General features: G+C 39.7%; 3 protein-coding genes across 7 annotated transcripts; all 3 read right to left on the reverse strand.

Annotated features, from left to right (window-relative positions):
• Nucleotides 1-2,538: 2,538 nt before the first annotated feature.
• On the reverse strand, nt 2,539-5,116 carry LOC132817193 (gamma-crystallin S-1-like). Of its 3 annotated transcripts, none has more exons than XM_060827474.1 (3): nt 5,108-5,116; nt 4,784-5,026; nt 2,539-2,814 (listed from the first exon to the last, which is right to left on the reverse strand). In XM_060827474.1, exons 1-3 carry the CDS (start codon nt 5,114-5,116, stop codon nt 2,539-2,541), a joined length of 528 nt encoding a protein of 175 aa, XP_060683457.1. The 3 variants fall into 3 exon arrangements, with proteins under 3 accessions (XP_060683457.1, XP_060683458.1, XP_060683456.1); XM_060827475.1 differs by having other exon boundaries at nt 2,539-2,807; nt 4,780-5,026; XM_060827473.1 differs by having other exon boundaries at nt 5,096-5,116.
• Nucleotides 5,117-10,799: 5,683 nt separating this feature from the next.
• On the reverse strand, nt 10,800-13,508 carry LOC132817196 (gamma-crystallin S-1-like). 2 transcript variants are annotated; one of them, XM_060827477.1, is made up of 3 exons: nt 13,497-13,508; nt 12,283-12,529; nt 10,800-11,068 (listed from the first exon to the last, which is right to left on the reverse strand). In XM_060827477.1, exons 1-3 carry the CDS (start codon nt 13,506-13,508, stop codon nt 10,800-10,802), a joined length of 528 nt encoding a protein of 175 aa, XP_060683460.1. The 2 variants fall into 2 exon arrangements, with proteins under 2 accessions (XP_060683460.1, XP_060683459.1); XM_060827476.1 differs by lacking the exon at nt 13,497-13,508 and having other exon boundaries at nt 12,283-12,559.
• Nucleotides 13,509-19,437: 5,929 nt separating this feature from the next.
• Nucleotides 19,438-21,895, reverse strand: LOC132817197 (gamma-crystallin S-1-like). Of its 2 annotated transcripts, none has more exons than XM_060827478.1 (2): nt 21,635-21,895; nt 19,438-19,713 (listed from the first exon to the last, which is right to left on the reverse strand). In XM_060827478.1, exons 1-2 carry the CDS (start codon nt 21,893-21,895, stop codon nt 19,438-19,440), a joined length of 537 nt encoding a protein of 178 aa, XP_060683461.1. The 2 variants fall into 2 exon arrangements, with proteins under 2 accessions (XP_060683461.1, XP_060683462.1); XM_060827479.1 differs by having other exon boundaries at nt 19,438-19,703; nt 21,631-21,895.
• Nucleotides 21,896-23,888: the final 1,993 nt, after the last annotated feature.

The raw sequence follows: 23,888 nt of genomic DNA on the forward strand, positions 1-23,888 counted from the left end.
TCTGTAGGAGCCTCCTCAGTACTGGAATAAATATTTTAAATCATCTTCAATTTATAAGCATGAAAGTGCACATCTCGTAATGCAAATCACTTAAGAAGAAAGAGATACAAGAGTAGGCATTCAGATTTGACTGATCTATTACCCAAGATATAAAGTTAAAAATTGCACAACACCAGGTTATAGTCCAACAGGTTTAATTGGAAGCACACTAGCTTTTGAAGCGACGCTCCTTCATCAGGTGATAGCGGAGGGCTCGATCGTAACACAGAATTGATAGCAAAAATTTGCAGTGTGATGTAACTGAAATTATACATTGAAAAATTGATTGTCTGTTAAGCCTTTCATCTGTTAGAATACAATGATAGTTTCACTTCTTTCATGTGTAAATCACAAAACCTTTTTTTAAAAGTTGCATTCTCGGGTTAGCTGTTAACAATGGTGATAGCTGGACAATATGTTGAAGGCGTTAGCCCCCTGTGTTCTCTGTCTATGACCTGATGTTAAGATTGATTCTAATCTAAAAAGTGAGATAACAGAGTTTTACATAAATTCATGCAGTTTTTGAGCTCAGAGTTCTACCTGAATGTATGCTGTTTTACAGCAAAGTGCAATGTAACTCTGCAAGTATAAATTCACCCCACAAAATATATGTGTGCATGTGGGTCTTTGTCTGTCTGTGTGTGTGTGTCTGTCTGGGGTGGGGGTTGTGAGTGTGAGAAAGTGTGTGTGTGTGTAGTGAGTGCAGAGTGTCTTAAGTCTATGAGGGGGTGCATGTGTGAGTGTGGGAGTGTGTGTGTCTATAAGGGTGTGTGTGGGTGTCTGTGTGCGCATCTGTGTGTACCTGTGTCCGTGTGTATGTGAGAGTGTGTGTGTGTAGGAATATCTGTGTGTGTGTGTGTGTGTGTGTGTGTAGTGCAATGGTGATCACCTGTAATGTGACATGAACCCAAGGTCCCGATTGAGGCCCTCCCTATGGGTACTGAACTTAGCTATCACCTAATGGGTTTTGAGTTTTTGAGTTTTGAGATCAACATCGCTATAAATAAAATAATTTTTCAGGAGCTGGAAAATCAGGCTGCTTAGAAAAGACATTGAACATGATAAATTAATCAGTTCAGCAAATGTCTCATCATGAGAGGAACCTGCAAGGGGCACTTCTTATTAACAGTACAATATTAGGGATAGTCACTTAAAATTGTTGATTAATTGCAAATTAACTCCTGCATGATTGTACTATTGCTTTTAACTGTTTTCTACTCTTTGGTGGAATGTGATTTTATATAGAAGCAAAGGTTCTGTGATTTGATGATCTGGGATTTGGGGCCATTGCCTCCATAAAGTCAATTGTTAAATGCAGTACAATTGAACTAATCTCATGTCCTCAATTTAACTCTAGTTAGACCTCTTCTACAAAATAACCTTTACAAGCTGTAATTTCAAAGGCATGCCTGATCATTTTATGTGCAGAGAATAGAAATTTAAATTGTATTTGTACAGCTATGCAGATGAACCTCTGATGTAAGGCGTTACCTCACTGTGACTTCAGTAGTCATGTGACAGGACTGTGCTACAAGGTTGGGATTGTACAGCACACAGAATACAGCTCTGCAACCTTTTCATTTGTTGTTAAATATTGTTTAGAAGCAGCCCAGAAGTCTGATCTGAGCTTGTGGAAGGTACAGATGACATCATACTATAATAGTATCAGCAATCACAAATGTATCCTGCTCCTATATCAGGAAATACTCTTCTTTCATATTTCTAACACCCTGTAACAAGAGGCAAGAAAGGCTGGGTATGCAAATAATCGATCTTTTCCTAATCTCTACCTTCTAAGGATTGTCTGGCTATCACAGTATCACTTGTTTTTTGTAGATTTTCATTTTTACCATTGCAACTGTGATCTTTCAACCAAGGCATGTGTGAACTTTATTCTACTTTTCCTGTAAGCCACACCAGTGATGTGGAATTGAAACATTCAACTGCTTTTAAGAGTAAACATCATAAATTAAACTGGTCTACACTATGTTTTGTAAAATTAGAGCATTTTATAGTTAGTTGGTTTGTAGATAATAATTCATTGAAGTCAATTGTAAAGTAAGAGATGTCCATTAGTCTTGTAATCTAAGTGTCAAAGTCCATTCAATTGCATGTGGGTCTTTGTCTGTGTGTGTGTGTCTGTCTGTCTGAGTGGGGTGGGGTTGTGAGTGTGAGAAAGTGTGTGTGTAGTGAGTGCAGAGTGTCTTAAGTCTGTGAGGGGATGTATGTGTAAGTGTGGGAGTGTGTGTGTCTACAAGGGTGTGTGTGGGTGTCTCTGTACGCGTCTGTGTGTACCTGTGTCCGTGTGTATGTGAGAGTGTGTGTGTGTAGGAATCTGTCCTCCAAAGTCAGGCCTCTCATAAATCCTCATTCTGTAGGAGCCTCCTTGGTATTGCAATAGACAGAGGATCAAGATGAGATTAGATGATCAAATAGAAGCTATTTTATTTAGGTTCGGAAGTGATTTAAACAAAGAAAATAAAATATTTCAACAACAATCTAGAAATCCCTCATGCGCCTGAAAGATCCGATGGTTGAGCTGTAGCCTCCCCAGTCACTGTATCTCCTGTATTCACCGGGTCTCATGAAGTACTGTCGCCCTCTGTAGTTGGGATGTTCATAGAAGGTCCAGTAACCATCCATCACATGGCAGGAGTGGATGTCACGGTAACGGAAACGATCGTAGACAGATGGACAGTCATCCATGAATTCCATCATCTGTCCTCCAAAGTCAGGCCTCTCGTAAATCCTCATTCTGTAGGAGCCTCCTCGGTACTGCAATAGAGAGAGGATCAAGATGAGATTAGATTCCCTACTGTGTGGAAACAGGCCCTTCGGCCCAACAAGCCCACACCGACCCTCTGAAGAGTAACCCACCCAGACCCATTTCTCTCTGACTAATGCACCTAACACTATGGGCAATTTAGCATGGCCAATCCACCTGACCAGAGCACCCGGAGGGTGCCCACGCAGACACAGGGAGAATGTGTAAACTCCACACAACAGTCAAATGAGGCTGGAATTGAACCTGGGACCCTGGTGCTGTGAGGTAGCAGTGCTAACCACTGAGCCATCTTGCTGCCGATTGCAATTTTCTTCAAATATAAGTCAGCTCCTATATTGCAAAGATAACAAGTTCTGAAAGCAAGAGATTCAGATCCAAATCCTTTCAACCAAGGAGCAGTTGAGTGTGCAAATCTTTTTAATTGTTTTTTTAGCTAACTTTAGAGGATCTGTACTAAGTTATTTCCTTAAGTTCTATGTGGTTAGACATATTTCTTATTGTGAAGGTGATCCTTCAGAATTCACATAAGGGGATGTAAAACATAACCACAAAGCTACGGACCACAAATATAAGATTCATTCATTGAGTTCTGCCCAAAGGCAGCTGTCAGTGATAGTTTGCCATTGCCTTCCAGTTCTTAGGAGCAGGGAGAGGAGGAGACCCAAATTTATCTCACTTGGATTAAAAACTGAACCCTGTACTAGCCATTGAGACAATTGAATTAACCAGCCACTAGCAGACTCAACAATGAATTCTGGATTATCACTTTTACCGAGAGGGGGGTTAGAATGTGGAAATCATTGCCTTAAGGAGTCATTGAGGTGTATAGCATGGATGCATCGAAGGAGATGTTCGATAAAAGCATGAGGGAGACTGGAACAGAAAGATATATTGATGTTGGTTGATGACGAAGTTCAGGAGTAAGGCTCCTGAGCAGCACAAACAGAACATTTGGGTTAAATGGCCTGTTTCTAGCCTGTAAACAGCATTTAATATATATGAAGTTAGGAGCACTGATAACATATGTTAACAGATTCCAATTAAGCCATCCACTTATCAGCAGGTGAATGTATAAATTATAACAATGCAATCCAACAATGCAATGCAATGCAATTCAATCCTTACTTCTGGATATTTGATCCATATGTACGATTAAGTTATCCTATCGAATGATTGGGTTTTTAATGGGTGTGGACTTAGATTCGTAATGCCATGGGAGGTAATACTAAGGAGCCAAATGTTCTTCTGCTCATGTTGGAGACACCTTGCTCTTAAGAAGGACATTCACACAGGCACCCCCTCCCTACATGTGAAGCTTATCAATTACTATCTTCCAATGATGTGACGCTCTGTTTCCACAAAACTCCATTCAACAAGTACACATACCACTCAACAAATATCACGCCTTCAGCTGCTAAAGAGTCCAAACCAAAGTTACAAGAGTTAAGCTTCCAATTTACAAGTAAAGCTATTTTGAAGTATTTCAACAATTGCGAATCTCTGAATACATAACGCTGAGTAAGACACGGTCACAATAGAAACACAGGCAATTGAATTATACAGATGTTTTCACAATGTGTTAACAATCTCAGTACTGTAATAAGCATAGAAGTCAATTTCTGGTCCTCTTGATAAGAACCGAGAGTGTGGTGCTGGAAAAGCACAGCAAGTTAGGCAGTATCTGAGGAGCAGGGGAATCGACGTTTCCAGCATAAGCTCTTCCTCAGGAATCCTGATGAAGGGCTTATGCCCAAAACTTTAATTCTCCTGCTCCTCAGATGCTTGCCTGATCTGCTGTGCTTTTCAGCACCACACTCTCAAATTTGATCTCCAGCATCTGCAGTCCTCACTTTCTCCTTCTAGATAAGAACATCCAATTCAACAAATGATGGGGACCATTAAAACTGTTTGATGCTGACAAAACTGACAATAAGTTTTCATCAATAAATATTAACTTACCTGTGGGTAGGAGCGACATGACCTGACGCAGTCATTGAATCCCATCCAGCGCTGGTAGTCAGGATACTCTCCCCTGGTCAGAACATACTGGTATCCCATGTAATTGGGTCTCTCATACAGCACCCACCAGTCACTGTCAACACGGATGGAGTTACAGCGGCTGAAGTAAGGGGACAGGTCGGCACAGTCACTGCTGCACTCATAGTGCCGTCCCTGGAAGTTCCTGTCCTCGTAAAAGATGATCTATGGGAAGGTATATGCTGAATTAATAAACTGTGAAAGGAGAAAGTTGCAAACAATGGATAATAATGCAATTATTGTTACCTTTCCCATTTTGAGCCCACAGTTAGCTGAGGAACTGACTGGTTGTAGCCCTGGGGAGCCAGTTGATATTTATATGCTGCGGTACATTTACCATTCTAATGATTCAGAACTGAAATTCAGCAAAAGTGCAACAAAACACATGGCACACAAAATAAAGAGAACAACTTCAAAGACAAATAAGATGCCATTGATTCTCTCTCTTTGCTGACACATAATTTCATTGTTACTTTACAAAGAAGAACAGTGAACGAGATCATTCCCTGCTTTCTGTGCCCTGGTTCTGCTGAACCTTCGGAACAGTCACAAATCTACTACAGTTGTGTTTGCAATGTGACAGCATCACCCCCTGCTGAACTGACTAAAATGGGGACTAAACTATCCATTAAAACCTGGTTCCATGATACGTGGTAGAAAATCAGTGTTATATAGCTATATTAGAAATGTATATTGTGTGAATTCAGGAAGTGTCAGAGTTTTATGGAGAAGTGCTCAAAGCATTATGCAGAATACATTGCAACAAAAAGGAAGAAACTCGAAGCAAGATTAGGCTGTTCGATCCATCAAGCCTGCTTCAATGTTCACTATGATCATGGCTGATCATCTATCTCAATACCATATTCGTAATTTCTTCCTATGTCCCTTGATGCCTTTACAATCCATGTGTCCAAATTAATTGTCATTTTTATCCCTCCCTTGTTACCAAACTGCTGTAAATCAGAGTGCCACGCACTTTCCTAGCTCCATAGTCTGAAATTGATACCCATCTCCAATGCCCTTCTCTTCCATCCCACCAACCTTCCTATTTGACCAAACAGTCTCCGTTATTTCTATCAGTATGATGCCACCAGCAAACACATCTTCCCTTCTTTCTGTGGGGCCAATTTCCTTCAAAGCACCTTGGCCCATTCCTCTATCATACCCAACATCCTGTCTCCCTCCCATAGCACTCTTCTGTGCAAGAACCGCAAATGTAAATCTTGTGGTATGACTTCTCCTTTCCCACTATCCCACACCCATCATGTCCCTCCAGGTTAAACTGCAATTATAGAGTCATGGAGATATACAGCATGGAAACAGACCTTTTGGTCCAACACTTCCACGCCCACAAGATATCCTTAATTAATCTAGTCCCATTTGCCAACCATTTGGCTCATACTCTTCTGAACCCTTCCAATTCATATACTCATCCAGATGCCTTTTAAATGCTGTAATTGTACCAGCCTCCACCACTTCCTCTGGCAGCTCATTCCAAATACGCACCACCCTCTGTGTGAAAAGATTGTCCCATAGATCTCTTTTTAAATTTTTCCCATCTTACCTTAAACCTATGCCCTCAAGTTGTGGACACCTCATCCTGCGAAACACTCCATGTAGACAGTAAGATCATTAGAACTAGGAAAGGGAGTGGTCAGTTCAGTCTCTTAAGCCTGCTGTACCATTCAATAAGGTTATGGCTGACCTGACATTCCTCACACCGACATCCTTGTGTTTCCCCATAGCTTTTAATCTTCCTAATGATCACGAATCTATCTCAGTCTTAAATATACACAAGGACTCTATCCCCACAGCTCTATGTTGCAAGGAGTTCCAAAGACACACCCTCTGAAAGAAAGAATTCTCAGTCTTACATTGACACCCCTTTATTATGAGACTTCACTCTCTGGTCCTAGATTCTCTGATGAGGGGAAACTTCCTCTCAGCATTTACCCTGTCAAGCCCCTCAAAAAATCCTTTATGTATCCTTTATGCTTACAACTGCTCTGGACACTTTGGTCAGAATCAGGTGAACTATAAGAGTTTGTCTCTTATGGAGTAAGGTTGCGGAATATAAGGAGCTGCAGTAAAGTCCTGTACCAAGGATGAGAGCAAAAGTGCAACCATTCCAGTGAAGGAACAATGGACTGGTGTGAGTAAGTTCAATAGCCGAAGTGGAACTGAACCTTCCAAACTGTAGACAACTAGAGAAATGGTCCTTAAGAACTGCCTGAAGCTGCCAGGCATTTCCTGTCTAACTAGATAACCAGATTGCAGTTCTAAGGTTTCATTTCTGAGTATTGCTCTTAATCTAAATTTTCACTTAAGAAAACCTTAACAGAAATTTCAATGTGTATCAACTTCTCTCACAATCAGGTATCATTTCCTCTCCATGTGTCAGTTTACCCTGTGCAATCTTTAAATGTTTACTTTTATAGATTACTAATGACACACTCCCCCAAGATGCAATTCTAGTTCTGCTCCCTGCTACAAAAATTAAATCCTATTCAAAGCAACCACCTTACAACTGATTGACAGATATTTGCCACTGTCAGGTAGTTTCTGTCTAACTAGGTTAGTTAACTAGCATCTTCGGGTAAAAAATGAGGTCTGCAGATGCTGGAGATCACAGTTGAAAATGTGTTGCTGGTTAAAGCACAGCAGGTCAGGCAGCATCCAAGGAATAGGAAATTCGACGTTTCGGGCATAAGCCCTTCATCAGGAATGAAGGGCTTATGCCCGAAATGTCGAATTTCCTATTCCTTGGATGCTGCCTGACCTGCTGTGCTTTAACCAGCAACACATTTTCAACTAGTTAACTAGCATCCCATTCGAAAGTTCAATTTCAGAGTTTGACTTTTAATCTATCTTTCAACCTGAGAAAAACATACCAACAATTTCCATGTGAATCAAATTTTCAACACTCTAATGTATGTTTTATAAAAATGAATACATAAGTATCTGGGATAAAATATTTTGGGAGGGAGAATAATTAAAAAAAAATGATGGGACCATTCTTTTAAGATCATTTATTTATCATTGGCATTCAGAATTTCCATTTCTACTCAAAAGAACTTAAATTGGAACCTTCAGATTTACAGGCAAAGCTTATACCAACAAAGTCAGTTTTTTGTCACTTTATTTGTACTTCTAAACCAATAGTCAACTCTCTCTACAATTAAGTAATGCTTCCAAAAACAGTTATTTGTTGTTCCAGGTAAATTGTATTGACACTGAAATTTGGAATCTCATTAAACATGTGATATGTCAGTTATGGTAGTAGTTCATTATAAAGTTTAAATTAGTGATTCCAATCACTGCCAGCAACAAAGTAATCTCACTCACTGCCGAGCACGAAGAAAGCTACCCAACAGTCATTTTGAAGTATTCTCACAGACAGCAAATCAGAAAGTAAAAACCACAGAATATCTTCACTTTTAATTTAACTGCTCACAGACAGGAAAATGAATGATTCAGACTTATTGATGGGATTAAGGCAGAAGCTAAAATATTATAAACAATTTTAAAGAAGTATATCATTTTAAAGATATGTGAGTATTCAAACATAATGCAGAAATTTGACAATTAATAAGTATTCATCCAGGGCCAGTGACTGTTTTAGCAGTCATTTTCAATATAATGTGACATTAATTGACCAATTACTCCTCTTGGCACAAAATGTAACTTATTTTTACTATTAAACAAATACTATCAGAGTAAAAGTTCTCATCAGATTAATATTCCTATTTGGTTGCATTCTTGGTGATATCACCAACACAGATGCTGAGGAGGCAGAGCATCACTTGCAGCACCTTCTGGATTTCTGCTTTTAACTGTGCAGGCCCAAAACGTTGCTCACAGTTTCACTGTCATTACTACCACAAAATACAAGCAATTGTCTCCTCTCAAGCTTTCAAAGGAGAACAGCAGCAGGAATGTATCAGGTCAACCAATGTTTAAAGGATGGTGCGATATTCCAGGTATTATAAAGCCAAGCTCAAAGTATGGAAATAAAGAGGTAAGTCTGGAATACTCATTGGTTCCGTAGATCGAGGGTGAGTAAGAGGCCAGCACAGGGTGTCCAGGTGGAATACTCATTGTATGGATGGTTGGCAGACAGAAAGTTGTGTTCACTTTTGTCTGTCTTATTTTTAAAAATGTATCAAAACTATGGAAAATGAGAAGTTTAACGTTATGGGTTGCCTGTGAGGTTTTCGATATGAAGAGTGACAGAAGAACCTGGGACTATTTTGTTTGGAGCAGAGAAGATAAAAGAACATCTCTTAAAGATCTTCTAAGGTAGATAAAAGAAAACATGTCCATTATAGTGAAGTGGAGGTCTTTAAAGATCATCAGCTAAAGTACATGAAGGGAAATTAGAAGAGTATTTCATTTTATTTAAAGAAATGTTGAAATATGAAATTCCCATTTGCAATGTCAGTAAATAGTTACAATTAAATAATCCTCTCATGCAAGGTCCATATTGAGGATATAATTAAGGGTGATTCTCCTGGATTGTTCTCAGATGCATTGGATCACCAGTTAGGTGGGTAATTCCTATATAGGTGACACCCCTAACCTGCTCCTTCTCCAGGGCATTCAGACTGTCTGGGTCTGCACTTAAAGAAATGTCCCAATTGCCACTGAGAAATGCACTGATAGTCTAGAATGGTGATCCAAACAAAAGAACCATAAATCAAATCAATTACAGCAAATGCTTGGCTGCTTAATTATTCCATTTTGTGTAAAAGTGAGATTCTGATTCTCTAAAGTAAGTCTGCATCATTTTGCTAAACTCCCTGAAAAACAGTAATTACCAAATTGTTATGTCAGAAAAGAAATCAAACAATTGAGCTTCAACATCATGACAAATGAAATCAAAATTTATTTGTAAAATCCATACTTGATGCAGTCCAGATGTTTTGTTAAAATGTTGAAAATCAAATTTGGCTTCAAGTTTCTGGCATCAGTAATGGCATCAGATAAAAGTATGGGAATGGAAATTAAGCAATGGATTAGCTCAGTGATTGCAGTAATTGGAAAAAAGTACTGAGGAGAGTGATGTAGTTCGAAAGTACTGCTGAAAATGAAGGAAAGAATTAGAAAACGTGAGACCAGCATTGTTAGATAAGGCAGAAACATCAAGAAGAGAGGAACAATGATTGCACAGTAATAAGATGTGGATATTGAGGTGGATGTGAGGGATGACAAAGACGGACAAAAGCAGGGACCAATATATTGGGGAGACAGTGAAGATTGTGACAGCATCAAAGAAAGTAGCCGAGAAGAGAATGAAATGTTATGGTCGTCGGATGTGGATAGAGAAGACATATGAAGATAGGACTTCAAGAAATAAGGAGAAGAGGAAGGTTAAAGATTTGATGGAAGATTGTGGCTTGAAAGATGTAAATGCATTGGGATTGAAAGAAGAATGGATCACTGACAGAGCAAGGTGGAGAAGGGTCATTAACTAATCTCATGATCAAAAATAATATGGGGAAAGCTGAAAGAACAAGAGGTGAACATCAAATTTAGATACTAGTCTGACCTATAGTGATTCTGATTTTCTATTTATTTAAATCAATATAGTATGTGGAGCTTTGCACTATAACTAACTACTGAATTTTTTTTTTAAACGTGCAACGGTTGTGTTGAAAATTGATAGTAGCTGTTTTCCAGTATTTACTATGAATCAGCTCAGTTGGTATTTCAAACTACCTGTCTTATGAACAGAAGTTATTTCATTGTTCACTTTAATGATATTCATTATGTCATTATCTCTGGCTAAAATATTGTTCATGAGACATACTCTGTACCCCAACTATTGTTTCCAAGAGATTTGAAAATGAACAAAGATATCAAAATGCATCAACAAAAATGCAATTTATTATATTTCAGAATATTACAGCAAAAGAATTTTATTATTTTCTTCAACCACCTAGAAATCCCTCATGCGCCTGAAAGATCCGATGGTTGAGCTGTAGCCTCCCCAGTCACTGTATCTCCTGTATTCACCAGGTCTCATGAAGTACTGTCGCCCTCTGTAGTTGGGATGTTCATAGAAGATCCAGTAGCCATCCATCACATGGCAGGAGTGGATGTCACGGTAACGGAAACGATCGTAGACAGATGGACAGTCATCCATGAATTCCATCATCTGTCCTCCAAAGTCAGGCCTCTCGTAAATCCTCATTCTGTAGGAGCCTCCTCGGTACTGGAATAGAAATGAGATTGTGTTAGTGATGAAGTTGTAAATATATATTTAGTGTCCATATATTTATTTATAGAAAAGGGTGGAATTTGATATTAAATAATTAATCAGATTTGTATAGATAAATAAAGCTAAAGCAGAAAAATAAATAGCAGTGCCCAATTCAACCGTTCCATTTTAACCTGTGTACCATGCAGTGTATCACTATTATATTGTAAATGGTAAAGTGTTTGCACAAACTTGAGTAAAATTAATCTATTTTAGTTGTTGAACAGAATTAAATTGTAGTTATTTTTATTCCTGCGATTGATGGATCGGTGTATATACCCCCAATGAGAGTCAAGTTCAAATGAACCATCCTCCCCCTACAAAAGGGATTCCCTTAAAGATTCCTCCCATCCATCACATAAGAAGCTAGATATTAAAACAGACTCAGTGTATAACCTTTGAGTTTCTGTACCCTCATTACAATATTGAATCTGGTTGAGTACCTCACTGGGAAACTTTAACATATTTTGTAGATCTAGACAGGCAAATACTGAAGCTGTGGAAATCTCCAAGGTAATGGTTGCCTGAGTAGACATCCTGAATTGCTTCCATTAAACAAAACTCATGTGACCGTGTAAGAATTTCACAATTTTCATATTTCATTGGTAGCCTCAATGGCCTCTTCCCTTTGATGAAGGCTATTGGTTGCTGTAACATCTTAAAGCTTAAAAATGTTTGCTTGCTAACCATCCTTCAGTTCTCAAGTGGAGGTCAAGGTACAGTTCCTAGTGTTCACCTCTTTCCCGATTTATGTTAATGATTCCATTAAAGGTATGGGATGTGAACTTGTTGGCAAGGCTGGCAGTTATTGCCAAACCCAAATTGTCATTGAAAAAATGGTGGAGAGCTATCTACCTTTCGTCTTGGTGGTACTACAGAAAACCTACCTGTATATCTTCACTATTTATAACACTAAGGACAAATAATCAGAGAAATTATGCTGGTACTAATGACAGGAAGCTACCACAGTCCCAAGAGCTGATGATAATGCGTAATTCCTTGTGCGTTATTAGTGCTGAACATATAAACCACCCAATTATTACTTACATAAAGGTTTAGTGATATGGCCTAATGAAGAAAACACATACCTGCTTTTTCTTGATGTGATTGGCTATTTTTCATATATTATTGTCACAAGATTCAACAATTACAGAATTATAACTTACCTGTGGGTAGGAGCGACATGACCTGACACAGTCATTGAATCCCATCCAGCGCTGGTAGTCAGGATACTCTCCCCTGGTCAGAACATACTGGTATCCCATGTAATTGGGTCTTTCATACAGCACCCACCAGTCACTGTCAACACGGATGGAGTTACAGCGGCTGAAGTAAGGGGACAGGTCGGCACAGTCACTGCTGCACTCATAGTGCCGTCCCTGGAAGTTCCTGTCCTCGTAAAAGATGATCTGTGGGAAAGAAACATCAATTTCAGTCATTCACTTAAGAAATATAGATATTTAATGAATGATATAAAATTGAAATGCTTGATTATACAACCCAAAAACTGAAAAAAGTCATCTTGCCTTTCCCATTTTGAGCTCACAGTTAGCTTCGTAACTGAATCCCTCACTGTCCCACACAGCTTGGTATTTATAAACTGAACAGAAATGCTGCAATGGACTGTACCTTTGTTATTCCAATGATTGAAGAGTAAAAATCAGCAATAAAAGAAACAAAACACCTGACATGAGTTACAAATACATACCTGAAAGAAAATGATGTGTCATGGATTTTTTTTAAATTTGTTTGCTCCTCATTTCCCTTGTACTCTAGTGGAGTGGGTTTGGGTTTTAGGGAGAAACTAAGTATGAAATCCTGTGTATCTCTGATAGTCTGGTTTGAATGCTCTTTTGACAATTGTGACTGTAAATCTGTATCTGACAATTGTTTCAGCAATTGCAATATAACAATATTAGACCTGATAGAGAACCTAAAGAATACCATTGGAATATCAGAACAGGTGTAGGCCATTCAGTCCATCAAAGCATCACTTCTCAACTGGAACCATGTCAATCAGATTCTGTCTGGCATTCAATGTCCAATGCAACTGAGCTCTATGATAGACAAGGAGAGTCTCCCAGCATAATTCCCCTGAGAGCAGATGGGGGTCTATAGAATAGACAGTGCTCCATTCCCCAGTTGGCAGTCAGACAGAACCCTTTGCTATGAGTGCCCCAAATGAACGAATGACAATGGACACACTCCTGCTCTGTGTGGGACTGTACTTGTGATGGATGATTTGCTGTCCACTGACAGATCGTGGCTCACTCTATGATGATGCTGTAGACCAGGCTCCATCGACTTTTCAACATGGACACTTGGTCCAATGATCAGCCCTAAGATGCTGCCTTCTCCAGTCAGGGAGCAGGGAACCTGTCCCAGCATGCAATGTGTCCGTGCAGCAGCCTCTCAATGCTTGCTGTCAGTGCACGCGGCAATACAGGTCTGCAATACGCAAGCTGCAACTGGATTGGAGAAGTGTCATGACGATTGTTGGAAGCTGGAAAATGTCAGATGCTATTGTCTATAGATGAGGCATGCGTGTGGTTAGGATCCTGACCTGAGATGTGTTAGATGCTCAGCAACATGGAGACTCATCATAACCAGCTATGTGCCTGTTCTGACTTCCATGTCAAGAGTTCTCAATGTCTAGTTTGTTTGCTGTGATTGTTAAGATAGGAAGCTGAATGTAAATGAGTTGAGTTGCAGTGTTATTGAGGGGTGGGATTTTTATAGGGATCCAAACAAAGGGTCTACGCTGAGAGTCATTGCAGAATCAGATGAGAATTCTGACAAGATGCACCTCAGCACTGGGAGAACCTTACTGTATCTTTTACATTTCTGCCTGGGAATGAGGAGGGATTTAGTTATGATTTGGAGATGCCGGTGTTGGACTGGGGTGTATAAAGTTAAACATCACACAACACCAGGTTATAGTCCAACAGGTTTAATTGGAAGCATACTATCTTTCGGAGCGGTGCTCCTTCATCAGGTGATTGTGCTCAGTGATTTAGCTAGGCAGCAGTGAATTACTGCTTTTGGTAAATGTGTCATTAACCTTGCAACCAGCCTGCATAATATCCAATTCATACCTTACAAGATATGCTAATCAAATTAAACATTGTGAACTTTTGATTTGGAAGTCAAAAGGGGTACCGACTGTGCACTTAGATGACAGATGAACCCCTGAATGATTTCTGTGCAGCCCACTAACTGATCTCTTCCTAATCCCCAGACTGGTTGAACCTGATGTGCAAGACTGAGTGAGACCCACTTCCCAGATTGTAAGGTCACAGATCCCCTGATCCTCACAGGTCACACCAAACATGTGACTGAATGTAACCAATCCCTTGGACTGAGATCAGCAAAGGCCCTTGATTAACTGTGGCTGTACCCTTAAGTGACCAGAGACTCCTTTACAGGAATAAGGACTACTCCCCTGAGACTTTGAGACAGGACTGTCTGTTTGCAGTGTGTTTTATGGCACATACTGTGGGTGTGACACTAACACAACACTGTATTGTACCGTGATATGTCTGCCCCTTTTGATTGGTTGGAGCTGACAAATGTGACAAGTTGCTTGACTTTCTGTCTGTGCTACACAACAAAGCAAGACAGAACTACTGTGAGCTACAGGTAAGTTCTGATTAAAACTGGAATGTGCCAAAAGTTAAGGCAAGACATGCCAGAGATGCTGTGAGCATCCTAGTAATTACAAAGTGAGTGAGTGCTAAGAAAGCAAACTAAAAGCCCTGAGATACACCTCAATGGTTGCATGTTGACACAGCCTTAGAATTAGAGGGGGTCAATTCAGAACAGAAATGCGGAGACATTTCTTCAGCCACGGAACGGTGGGCCTGTGGAATTCATTGCCACAGAGTGCAGTGGAGGCTGGGACGCTAAATGTCTTCAAGGCAGAGATTGATAAACTCTTGATGTCACAAGGAATTAAGGGCTACGGGGAGAATGCTGGTAAGTGGAGTTAAAATGCCCATCAGTCATGAATGAATGGCGGAGTGGACTCGATGGGCTAAATGGCCTTACTTCCACTCCTATGTCTTATGGTCTTATGTTCCTGCACACAGAATATTGCATGGCACAGCATTGCAATGTATCTATGAGCTACAAATTGCACAGTACGCCACCTGACCTCCATTCTCGGTGAGTGTGAAACATGTCACGATTACCTGGTGAGTTTGATGTTTTACTGACTCCAACCTTGGTGAATGGAGGGTGGAAATGATCATTGCCCATGATCTGTGCCCTGAAGTGTTGGGGAAAGCTGACCAAAATAGAAACCTGAAGAAGATGCTGGTGAGCTGCAACCAACAAGTGCCTGCCCTGACTGTCATGTTGGGAACTTGCACCATCCAATTTCTCTTGATACCTGGAAGATTAACGACCCCCATTAAAATGAGGCATGATGAGGTAATAATGAGGTGGGAAAGTTAAACGCCACAACATTGTACAAAACAAGGATAAAGAAGAAGAAAGTGAAAGGTGAGGGTTAATGTGTAAATAATGTTAAAATGAACAGTTAGAGCCTCTTTAAATATATAAATAGGAAGAAAAAGGTAACAATGAACAAAGGCCTCTTCGAGAAAGAGGCTGGGGAAATAATAATGGGAATCAGGAAACAGGCTGCAGATGTTGTTGTCCTGCTCCAATTGTTTTGCACTTGTATCCGTCTTCCAGACATATGTCGATGATGCAATCTTTAGTCTCATTCAGGAGTACCTTTCAGAAAGGTTGGGTGGGTGTCGAGCCAATTGGGCAATTCCATCAACCTTTTAGCTAACATCAATAAAATCATATTTCTGACCTTCACATTGACATCTGCCCATGAACTAATTAAAATATTGTCACCTGCTGCATTAGGAGCTCAGCCTGGTTATCCTGAAGCTGACTCTAATCTTAAGCTAGTTTTCTAAAAATCGAACAATTTTGTTAACATCTTTATCAGTGTCATAGAAATATCAGATAGTTTGATTATTCACAATCCTTTGGCTCCCAGCTCAGTAAGAAGTTTCACTGTCTGCCTTCCCTCATGAAGTATCTGTTGATCAATGAAGTGAGGGCTCATTTTCTCTTTGAAAACTGAAGTGCCCTTCAGATGTTCAGATGTTTTCTTTGAAGCCTTAGTGGGCTGCTGTTTTACAAATTATAAGCAAATAAGGGATCGGTGTTGTGGTATAATTTATTTTTATTTTTCTCCTCTTATTTCTCTCCTTGCTGCTGCTTCAGAAATTGTTACTTTTGAAAAAATGTTGTCTCTTTAAAAAGGAATAGAGGAGCAGTATCTGTGTGTGGTATTCTCATGAAAAATATATTGGAGAGGTGGCACACACAACTGGGAAACCTCAGATTCTGTTTTCATTCCACTCCCAAAGGAATTGGAATGATGGAATCAATTCTTTGTGAACCATTAATGGGTTTTTTTTTCTATGCTATGCTATCTATTTTATTCAATGATTACATTTTTGAGACAGAGCTGTCCTGCAAATTGCTGCTTTTTAAATTGGTCACACCATGCCTTCCCATTTACCCCTAAGAGTTGGGGAGAGCACTCACAACTGTCTTTACATTGTAATTGATTTGCTTTTGCACAGGGTAACCTTCAGTCTTGGTCATTAAATGCAAGCTTCAGCTATAAATTCAAACATATGATGGGGAAGACTGTTTGGAAAATAACCTTTCAGAACTGTTGCTACTGTTATCTTCCTTCAGCCTTCAGTACCAAGTTGCCACTAGTTTGTTTTGCCTGATTGCAGTCACAAGCATCCAGTAACCACTTGCTGCACCATGTGGAATTGTGGTTTTCTAAATGTTAGCCTCCTTAAATAGAGTCATAGAATCATGGAGTCATACAGCATGGAAACAGACCCTTTGGTCCAATCAGTCCATGTCAAAAAAAAATCGCAATCTAAAGTAGCTTTACCTGCCTGATCCTGGCCCATGTCCCTACAAACCTTTCCTATTCCTGTATCCATCCACATATCTTTTAGACATTGTAATTTTACTCACATCCACCACTTCCTGAAGGAGTTCATTCCACACGCTAACCACCCTCGGTGTAAAAACATTGCCTCTTATGTCTTTTCTAAATCTGCCTCCTCTCACCTTAAAAATGTAGCCCCTCATCTTGAAATTTTCCATTTTAGGGAAAAGACAATTACCATCAACTCTATCTACATCTGTAATTATTTTATAAATTCCTAATTGGTCACCTCTCAACCTCCTACACTTCAGTGAAAAAAACTCCCAACCTATCCAGACTTTCTTTCTAACCAAATCTTCCATAGCTAGCAACATCCTGGTAATGTTTTTCTGAGCCCTTGTCAGCTTGATGATATACTTCCTTTAGCTGGGTGACCAGAACTGAACACAGTATTCCAGAAGAGGCCTCATCAATGTCCTGTACAACCTCAACATGACTTCCCAACTCCTATGCTCAAAGGACTGAGCAATGAGGGCAAGTGTGCCAAGTGCCTTTTTAACCACCCTGTCCATATGTATCACAAACTTTACACAGAGAGTTGGAATCTTATTGAGACAAATATCTGAAAGTTTAGTATCAACTAACTATGTAGACTAATGTGACATATCAAATTTATGCAATTGTCTAGGTGCTATTATTATTTACATTACTGTATTATTACATATGTAGTTGTCTAGCTAACTAAAATACTGGCTGGCAACTTGCTAAATGATAAATGGATGATTGGTTACAATGATCTGATTGAACAGGATCAGCATATATTTACAAATGGAAAATTGTGTTTGACCAACTTGTTGGAGTTTTTCTTTTGAGGATGTTGCTACAAGAGTTGATAAAAGGGAGTCAATGAATATAGGTTATTTGTATTTTCCGAAGGCCACTGATGAGGTCTCCCACAGAAGGTTGGTTGGAAATATTAAAGTCCATGGTAAAGGTGGTAATATACTGGCATTGATTTAGGATTGGTTAACAGGAAGAAAATAGAAGGTAGAAATAAATGGATCACTCTGGCATTGACAGACTGTAAATAGAGGGGTACAACAAGGATCAGTACTTTGGCCCTCACAATATATATAAATGATTTTGACATAGGGAACAAAGGCAATATATCCAGAATTGAAGTTGATACAAAGCTAAGCAGGAATGTATGTTGTGAGGAGAGTATGAAATGTTTTCATGAGGTCTTGGACAGGGTTACAAAGTGGGAAAGAACAAGGCAGATGGAACATAATGTGGGAATGTTGAAAAATATGAGATTATCCACTCTTGCAGGAACAACAGATGTACAAAGTATTCCTTAAATGGTCAGAAGTTGGAAAATTTAGATGTGTCAAAGGAGTTAGGTGCCTTGTCAATAGGTCAATGAAGGTTAACATGCAGATGCAGCAAGTTATTGGAAAGGCTAATGGAATGCTAAATTTCATCACAAAAGGATTTGAGTACAAGAGGAGTGAAGGCCTGTTTCAATTGTTTAGGGACCTAGTAAGACCACTTCTGGAATACCATGTGCAGCTTTAGTCTCCATATCTCAGGACAGATACGATTGCTGAACATGGAGTGTAATTAAGGTTCACTCAATCTGTTTCCAGGGTAACAGGACTACCCCATGAAGAGATACTGAGCAAATTGGACTTGTATTGAGAAGGCCACAGATTTGTTAGAAGCTTGTAGCCTGAAGTATATAAATAAGTGAGATTAAAAAAATGGTCAACTGACAGGACAAAATGGAAAAGGGTCATGAAATAATCTTGTTGCGATCAAAACTAAAATGGAAGCTAAAAGCACAAGAGATGAACACCAAATTTAGAAACCATTATGATTGTCTAGTTATTTAAATCAATATAATATGCTATGTGGAGCTTTCCACTGTAAATAAATACTAAATTTTTTTTTAAAGTGCAAAGGTTCAGTTGAAAATAGAAATTTATTCGTGAGAAAGAAACTCAGCTGGTATGCGACTACCTAGGAGATAGTGAGGACTGCAGATCCTGGAGAAGTCTGAGTTGGTAAAGTGTGGCACTGGAAAAAACACAGCAGATCAGGCAGCATCTGAAAAGCAAGAGCGTTGGCATTTCAGACTTAACCCTTCGTCAGGACTGGTTGTCATGAACTGAAGTTATTCAATTGTTCACTTTAATTTCATTACATTGTTATCTCCAGCTAAAATGTCATGCTTGAGACACCCATTCTGCCAAACATAATTGTTTCCAAGAGATTTTTAAATGAACAAAGATACCCAAATGAATGACAAAAAATGCAGTTTATTATATATCTGAATATTTCAGCAAAAAGAATTTTATTCTTTCCAACAACAATCTAGAAATCTCTCATTCGCCTGAAAGATCCTACAGTTGAGCTGTAGCCTCCCCAGTCACTGTATCTCCTGTATTCACCAGGCCTCATGAAGTACTGGCGCCCTCTGTAGTTGGGATGTTCATAGAAGATCCAGTAACCGTCCATCACATGGCAGGAGTGGATATCACGGTAACGGAAACGATCGTAGACAGATGGACAGTCATCCATAAATTCCATCATCTGCCCTCCAAAGTCAGGCCTCTCATAAATCCTCATTCTGTAGGAGCCTCCTCGGTACTGGAAGAGAAAGGAAATTATGTTAGTGATGAAGTTGTAAATATATTTTCAGTGTCTATGTAGTTATTAATGGAAAATTCAGGAATTTGGAAATAAATAATTATTCATGGAAATTTTTATGGATAAATAAGAATAAAGCAAAAAAAATGTAGCTGTACCTGATTCATTTTAACCTAAATACTGCCATTCATTTTACCATCATTATATTGTAAATGGTAATGTTTTTGCACAATTTTGAATCTAATTATCCTACTTTAGTTCTTGAACTGCGCAAAATTGTAGTTATTTTTATTCCTGGGACTGATTGATGGCTGTACTCACAAACGTCCAGAGAGAGTGAAGGTCAAACCTTCCTACCATACCCCTCCCCCTTCAGATTCCTTTACACAAGCCTCCCATCCATCGCCACAAAGAACAAAAAAGTTATAGCACAGAAACAAGCCCTTGGGTCCTCCAAGCCTGTGCTGATCGTGATCCTCAATCTAAACCTGTCACCTACCCTCCAAGGATCTGTATCACTCTGCTCCCTACCCATTTACATATCTGTCTAGATACATCTTATATGACGCTATCGCGCCACCTCTGCTGGCAATGTGTTCCAGGTACCCATCACACTCTTTATAAAGAACTTTCCACACATATCTCCCTTTAAACCTTTCCCCTCTCACATTGAACTCATGACTCCTATTAATTGAGGCCTCCACTCTGGGAAAAAGCTTTTTGTTATCCATCCTGTCGATACCTCACATGATTAAGTAGACTCAGCCAGGTCCCCTCTCAACCTCCGTCTTTCTCATGTAAATAATCTTCATCGTCCCAATCTCTCCTCACAGCTAGCACCCTCAATACCAGGCAACATCCTGGTGAACCTCTTCTGTACCCTCTCCAAAGCATCGACATCCTTCTGGTAATGTGGTGACCAGAACTGAATATATAAACAGACTGTGCGGATAGTTTTTGAGTTTCTGTACCCTCATTACAACAGTGAATCTGGCAAGGTATCTCACAGGAAACATTAACATTTATTGTAGTTCTAGACAGGCGAAGACTGAAGCTGTGAAAATCTCCAAGGTAATGGCTCTCCGGGTAAGCATCCTGAATTACTTCCATTAAACAAAGCTCATGTGACCAAGTAAGAATTTCACAATTTATACTTCACTGGTAGCCTAAAGGGCCTCTTCCCCTAGCTGAAGGCTATTGGTTGCAGTAACATCTCGAAGCTTAAGAATATCTACTTGCTGACCAGCTGCCTACTCTCAACTAGATCTCAAAGCATACCTCCTAGTGTTCACCTCTATCTCAATTATATCAATGATTTCCTTACAGGCATGGGATGTGAATTGTTGGCAAGGCTGGCAGTTATTGCCAATCCCTAATTGTCATTGAGAACATGTTAGAGAGTTATCTATCTTTCATCTTGGTGGTACTACAGAAAGGAGAAAGTGAGGACTGCAGATGCTGGAGATCAGAGCTGAAAATGTGTTGCTGGAAAAGCACAGCAGGTCAGGCAGCATCCAAGGTGCAGGGGAATCAACGTTTCGGGCATGAGTCCTTCTTCAGGAATTCAAGGTTCCTGAAGAAGGGTTCATGCCAGAAACATCAATTCGCGGTACTACAGCAAGCCTACCTATATATCTTCACTATTATAACAGCTGGAACAACTAATCATCACAAATATGCAGGTACAAATGACAGGAATGTTTTCAATACATTGGAAGTTATCATAGTCCCTGCAGCAGACTATAGTGCTTAATTCCTTGTGCATTATTAGTGCTAAATATAGAAACCACCCAATTATTAATTACATATAGGTTTAGTGATATACCTAATTAAGAGAACACATACATGCTTGTTATTGATGTTATTGGGTATTTTCCACAATTACTGGCCAAGATTCAGCAATCACAGAATTATAACTTGCCTGTGGGTAAGAGCGACATGACCTGACACAGTCATTGAATCCCATCCAGCGCTGGTAGTCAGGATACTCTCCCCTGGTCAGAACATACTGGTATCCCATGTAATTGGGTCTCTCATACAGCACCCACCAGTCACTGTCAACACGGATGGAGTTACAGCGGCTGAAGTAAGGGGACAGGTCGGCACAGTCACTGCTGCACTCATAGTGCCGTCCCTGGAAGTTCCTGTCCTCGTAAAAGATGATCTGTGAGAGAAGAAACATCCTTTTCAGTCATTCATTTAGAAAATGAGGATATTTAGTCATAGAATCATAGAACTGTACAGATCCTTTGTTCAAAGTTGTCCATGCCAACCAGATATCCTAAATTAATCTCGTCCCATTTGCCACTATTTGGCCCAAATCCCTTTAAACCCGAATGCCTTTTAAATGCTGTAATTGTACCAGTCACCACCACATCATCTGGCAGCTCATTCCATGCACATAGCACCCTCTGCGTGAATAAGTTGCTCTTAGGTGTCTTTTAAATCTTTCCCCTCTCACTCTAAACCTTTGCCCTCGAGGTTTACATTCCCCAATCCTTTACTATTAACCCTATCTGTGCCCCTCATGATTTTATAAACTTCTGAAAGGTCACCCCTCAGCCTTCGATGCTCCAGGTAAAATAACCCCAGCCTGTTCACCCTCTCCATCCAGCTCAAATCCTTTCAACCCCGACAACATGCTTGTAAATTCTTTTTGAACCTTTCCAAGTTTTAGGGAGACCAGATTTGCATGCAGTATTCCAAAGTATTCTGAACAATGTTTTGTACAGTCGCAACATAACCTTCCAACTCCTGTACTCAACACACTGACTAATAAATGCAAGCATAGCAACACCCTCTTCACTCTCCTATCTATCGCCTCCACTTTCAAGGAACTATTTATTGAATGATTCTAAAATTGACATGCACGACGATACAATGCAAAAACTGAAAAAAGTTATCTTGCCTTTCCCATTTTGAGCTCACAGTTAGCTTCGTAACTGAATGCCTCACTGTCTCACACAGCTTGGTATTTATAAGCTGAACAGAAATGCTGCAATGGACTGTACCTTTGTTATTCTAATGATTGAATAGTAAAAATCAGCGATAACAGAAACAAAACGCCTCACATGAGTTATAAATATGCACCTGAAAGACAATGATGTGTCATTGATTCTTTTGAATTTGCTTGTCTTTTTTAATATATAGAATCCCTACAATTCAAAAACATAGTATTGGGCTCATAGTATTCCCACCATCCCTCCAAAGAACATCTCACCTGCTCCCCCCTCCCCCACCCTAACTTTGTTACCTCACATTTCCCCATGGATAACCCACCGAGCCTGCAAATACCTGGACATTGCAGGGCACTGTAATCATAGCCAATCTACCTGACATGGACATCTTTGAACAGTGGGAGGAAAGCTGACCATCCAGAGGAATCCCATACAGACATGGGGAGGCTATGCAAACTGCATGCAGACGATCACCTGAGGGTGGAATAGAACCCAGATTTCTGGAGCTGTGAGGCAGCAATGCTAACTATTGAGCCCCTGTGCTGCCCTGTGTTTTGTACTCTGGTGGAGTGGATTTGGGATTTAGGGAGAAACTAAGAATGAAATTCAACATTCCACCTAACATCTGGTTTAAATGCTCTTTTGACAATTATGAGTGTAAATCGATTCCTGACATTTGTTTCAGCAATTGCATTATAAAAACACAGACCTGATATAGAACTGAGGAAAAGCTATCAGATTTCAAAAGCTAACTGGGGGCAGATGTTCGCAAGTAAAGGGACGGCTGGAAAATGGGAAGCTTTGAGATAACAAGAATCCAGAGACAGTATATTCCTGCTAAGGAGAAAGGAAAGGCTGGTCGGTGTAGGGAATGTTGGATGACTAGAGAAATTGTCAGTTTGGTTAAGAAAAAGAAGGAAGCATATGTCAGGTATAGACAGGATAGATCAAATGAATCCTTAGAAGAGTATAAAGGTAGTAGGGGTATACTTAAGAGGGAAATCAGAGGGCAAGAAGGAGACATGAGATAACTTTGGCAAATGGAGTTAAGGAGAATTTTACTATACATTAAGGACAAAAGGGTAACTAGGGAGAGAATAGGGCCCCTCAATGATCAGCAAAATGGCCTTTGTTTGGAGCCGCAGAAAATAGAGGAGATTCTAAATGAGTATTTTGCATCAGTATTTACTATTGAAAAGGACATGGAAGATATAGAAT

The sequence above is a fragment of the Hemiscyllium ocellatum genome, chromosome 7, assembly GCF_020745735.1.
Source record: "Hemiscyllium ocellatum isolate sHemOce1 chromosome 7, sHemOce1.pat.X.cur, whole genome shotgun sequence".
NCBI lineage: Eukaryota > Metazoa > Chordata > Chondrichthyes > Orectolobiformes > Hemiscylliidae > Hemiscyllium > Hemiscyllium ocellatum.

What these genes read in the sequence shown, in the direction of transcription:
- LOC132817193 (XM_060827473.1), bottom strand. Translation starts at nt 5,116, where the DNA reads ATGGGAAAGGTAACAATAATT. An exon ending in TGGGAAAGGTAACAATAATT is followed by an intron (nt 5,027 to 5,095) that starts GCATTATTATCC and finishes ACCTTCCCATAG; the next exon opens with ATCATCTTTTACGAGGACAG. An exon ending in CATGTCGCTCCTACCCACAG is followed by an intron (nt 2,815 to 4,783) that starts GTAAGTTAATAT and finishes TCTCTATTGCAG; the next exon opens with TACCGAGGAGGCTCCTACAG.
- LOC132817196 (XM_060827476.1), bottom strand. Translation starts at nt 12,559, where the DNA reads ATGACTGAAATTGATGTTTCTTTCCCACAGATCATCTTTTACGAGGAC. An exon ending in TCGCTCCTACCCACAGGTAA is followed by an intron (nt 11,069 to 12,282) that starts GTTATAATTCTG and finishes TCCAGTACCGAG; the next exon opens with GAGGCTCCTACAGAATGAGG.
- LOC132817197 (XM_060827478.1), bottom strand. Translation starts at nt 21,895, where the DNA reads ATGTTTCTTCTCTCACAGATCATCTTTTACGAGGACAGGAACTTCCAG. An exon ending in CATGTCGCTCTTACCCACAG is followed by an intron (nt 19,714 to 21,634) that starts GCAAGTTATAAT and finishes TTTCTCTTCCAG; the next exon opens with TACCGAGGAGGCTCCTACAG.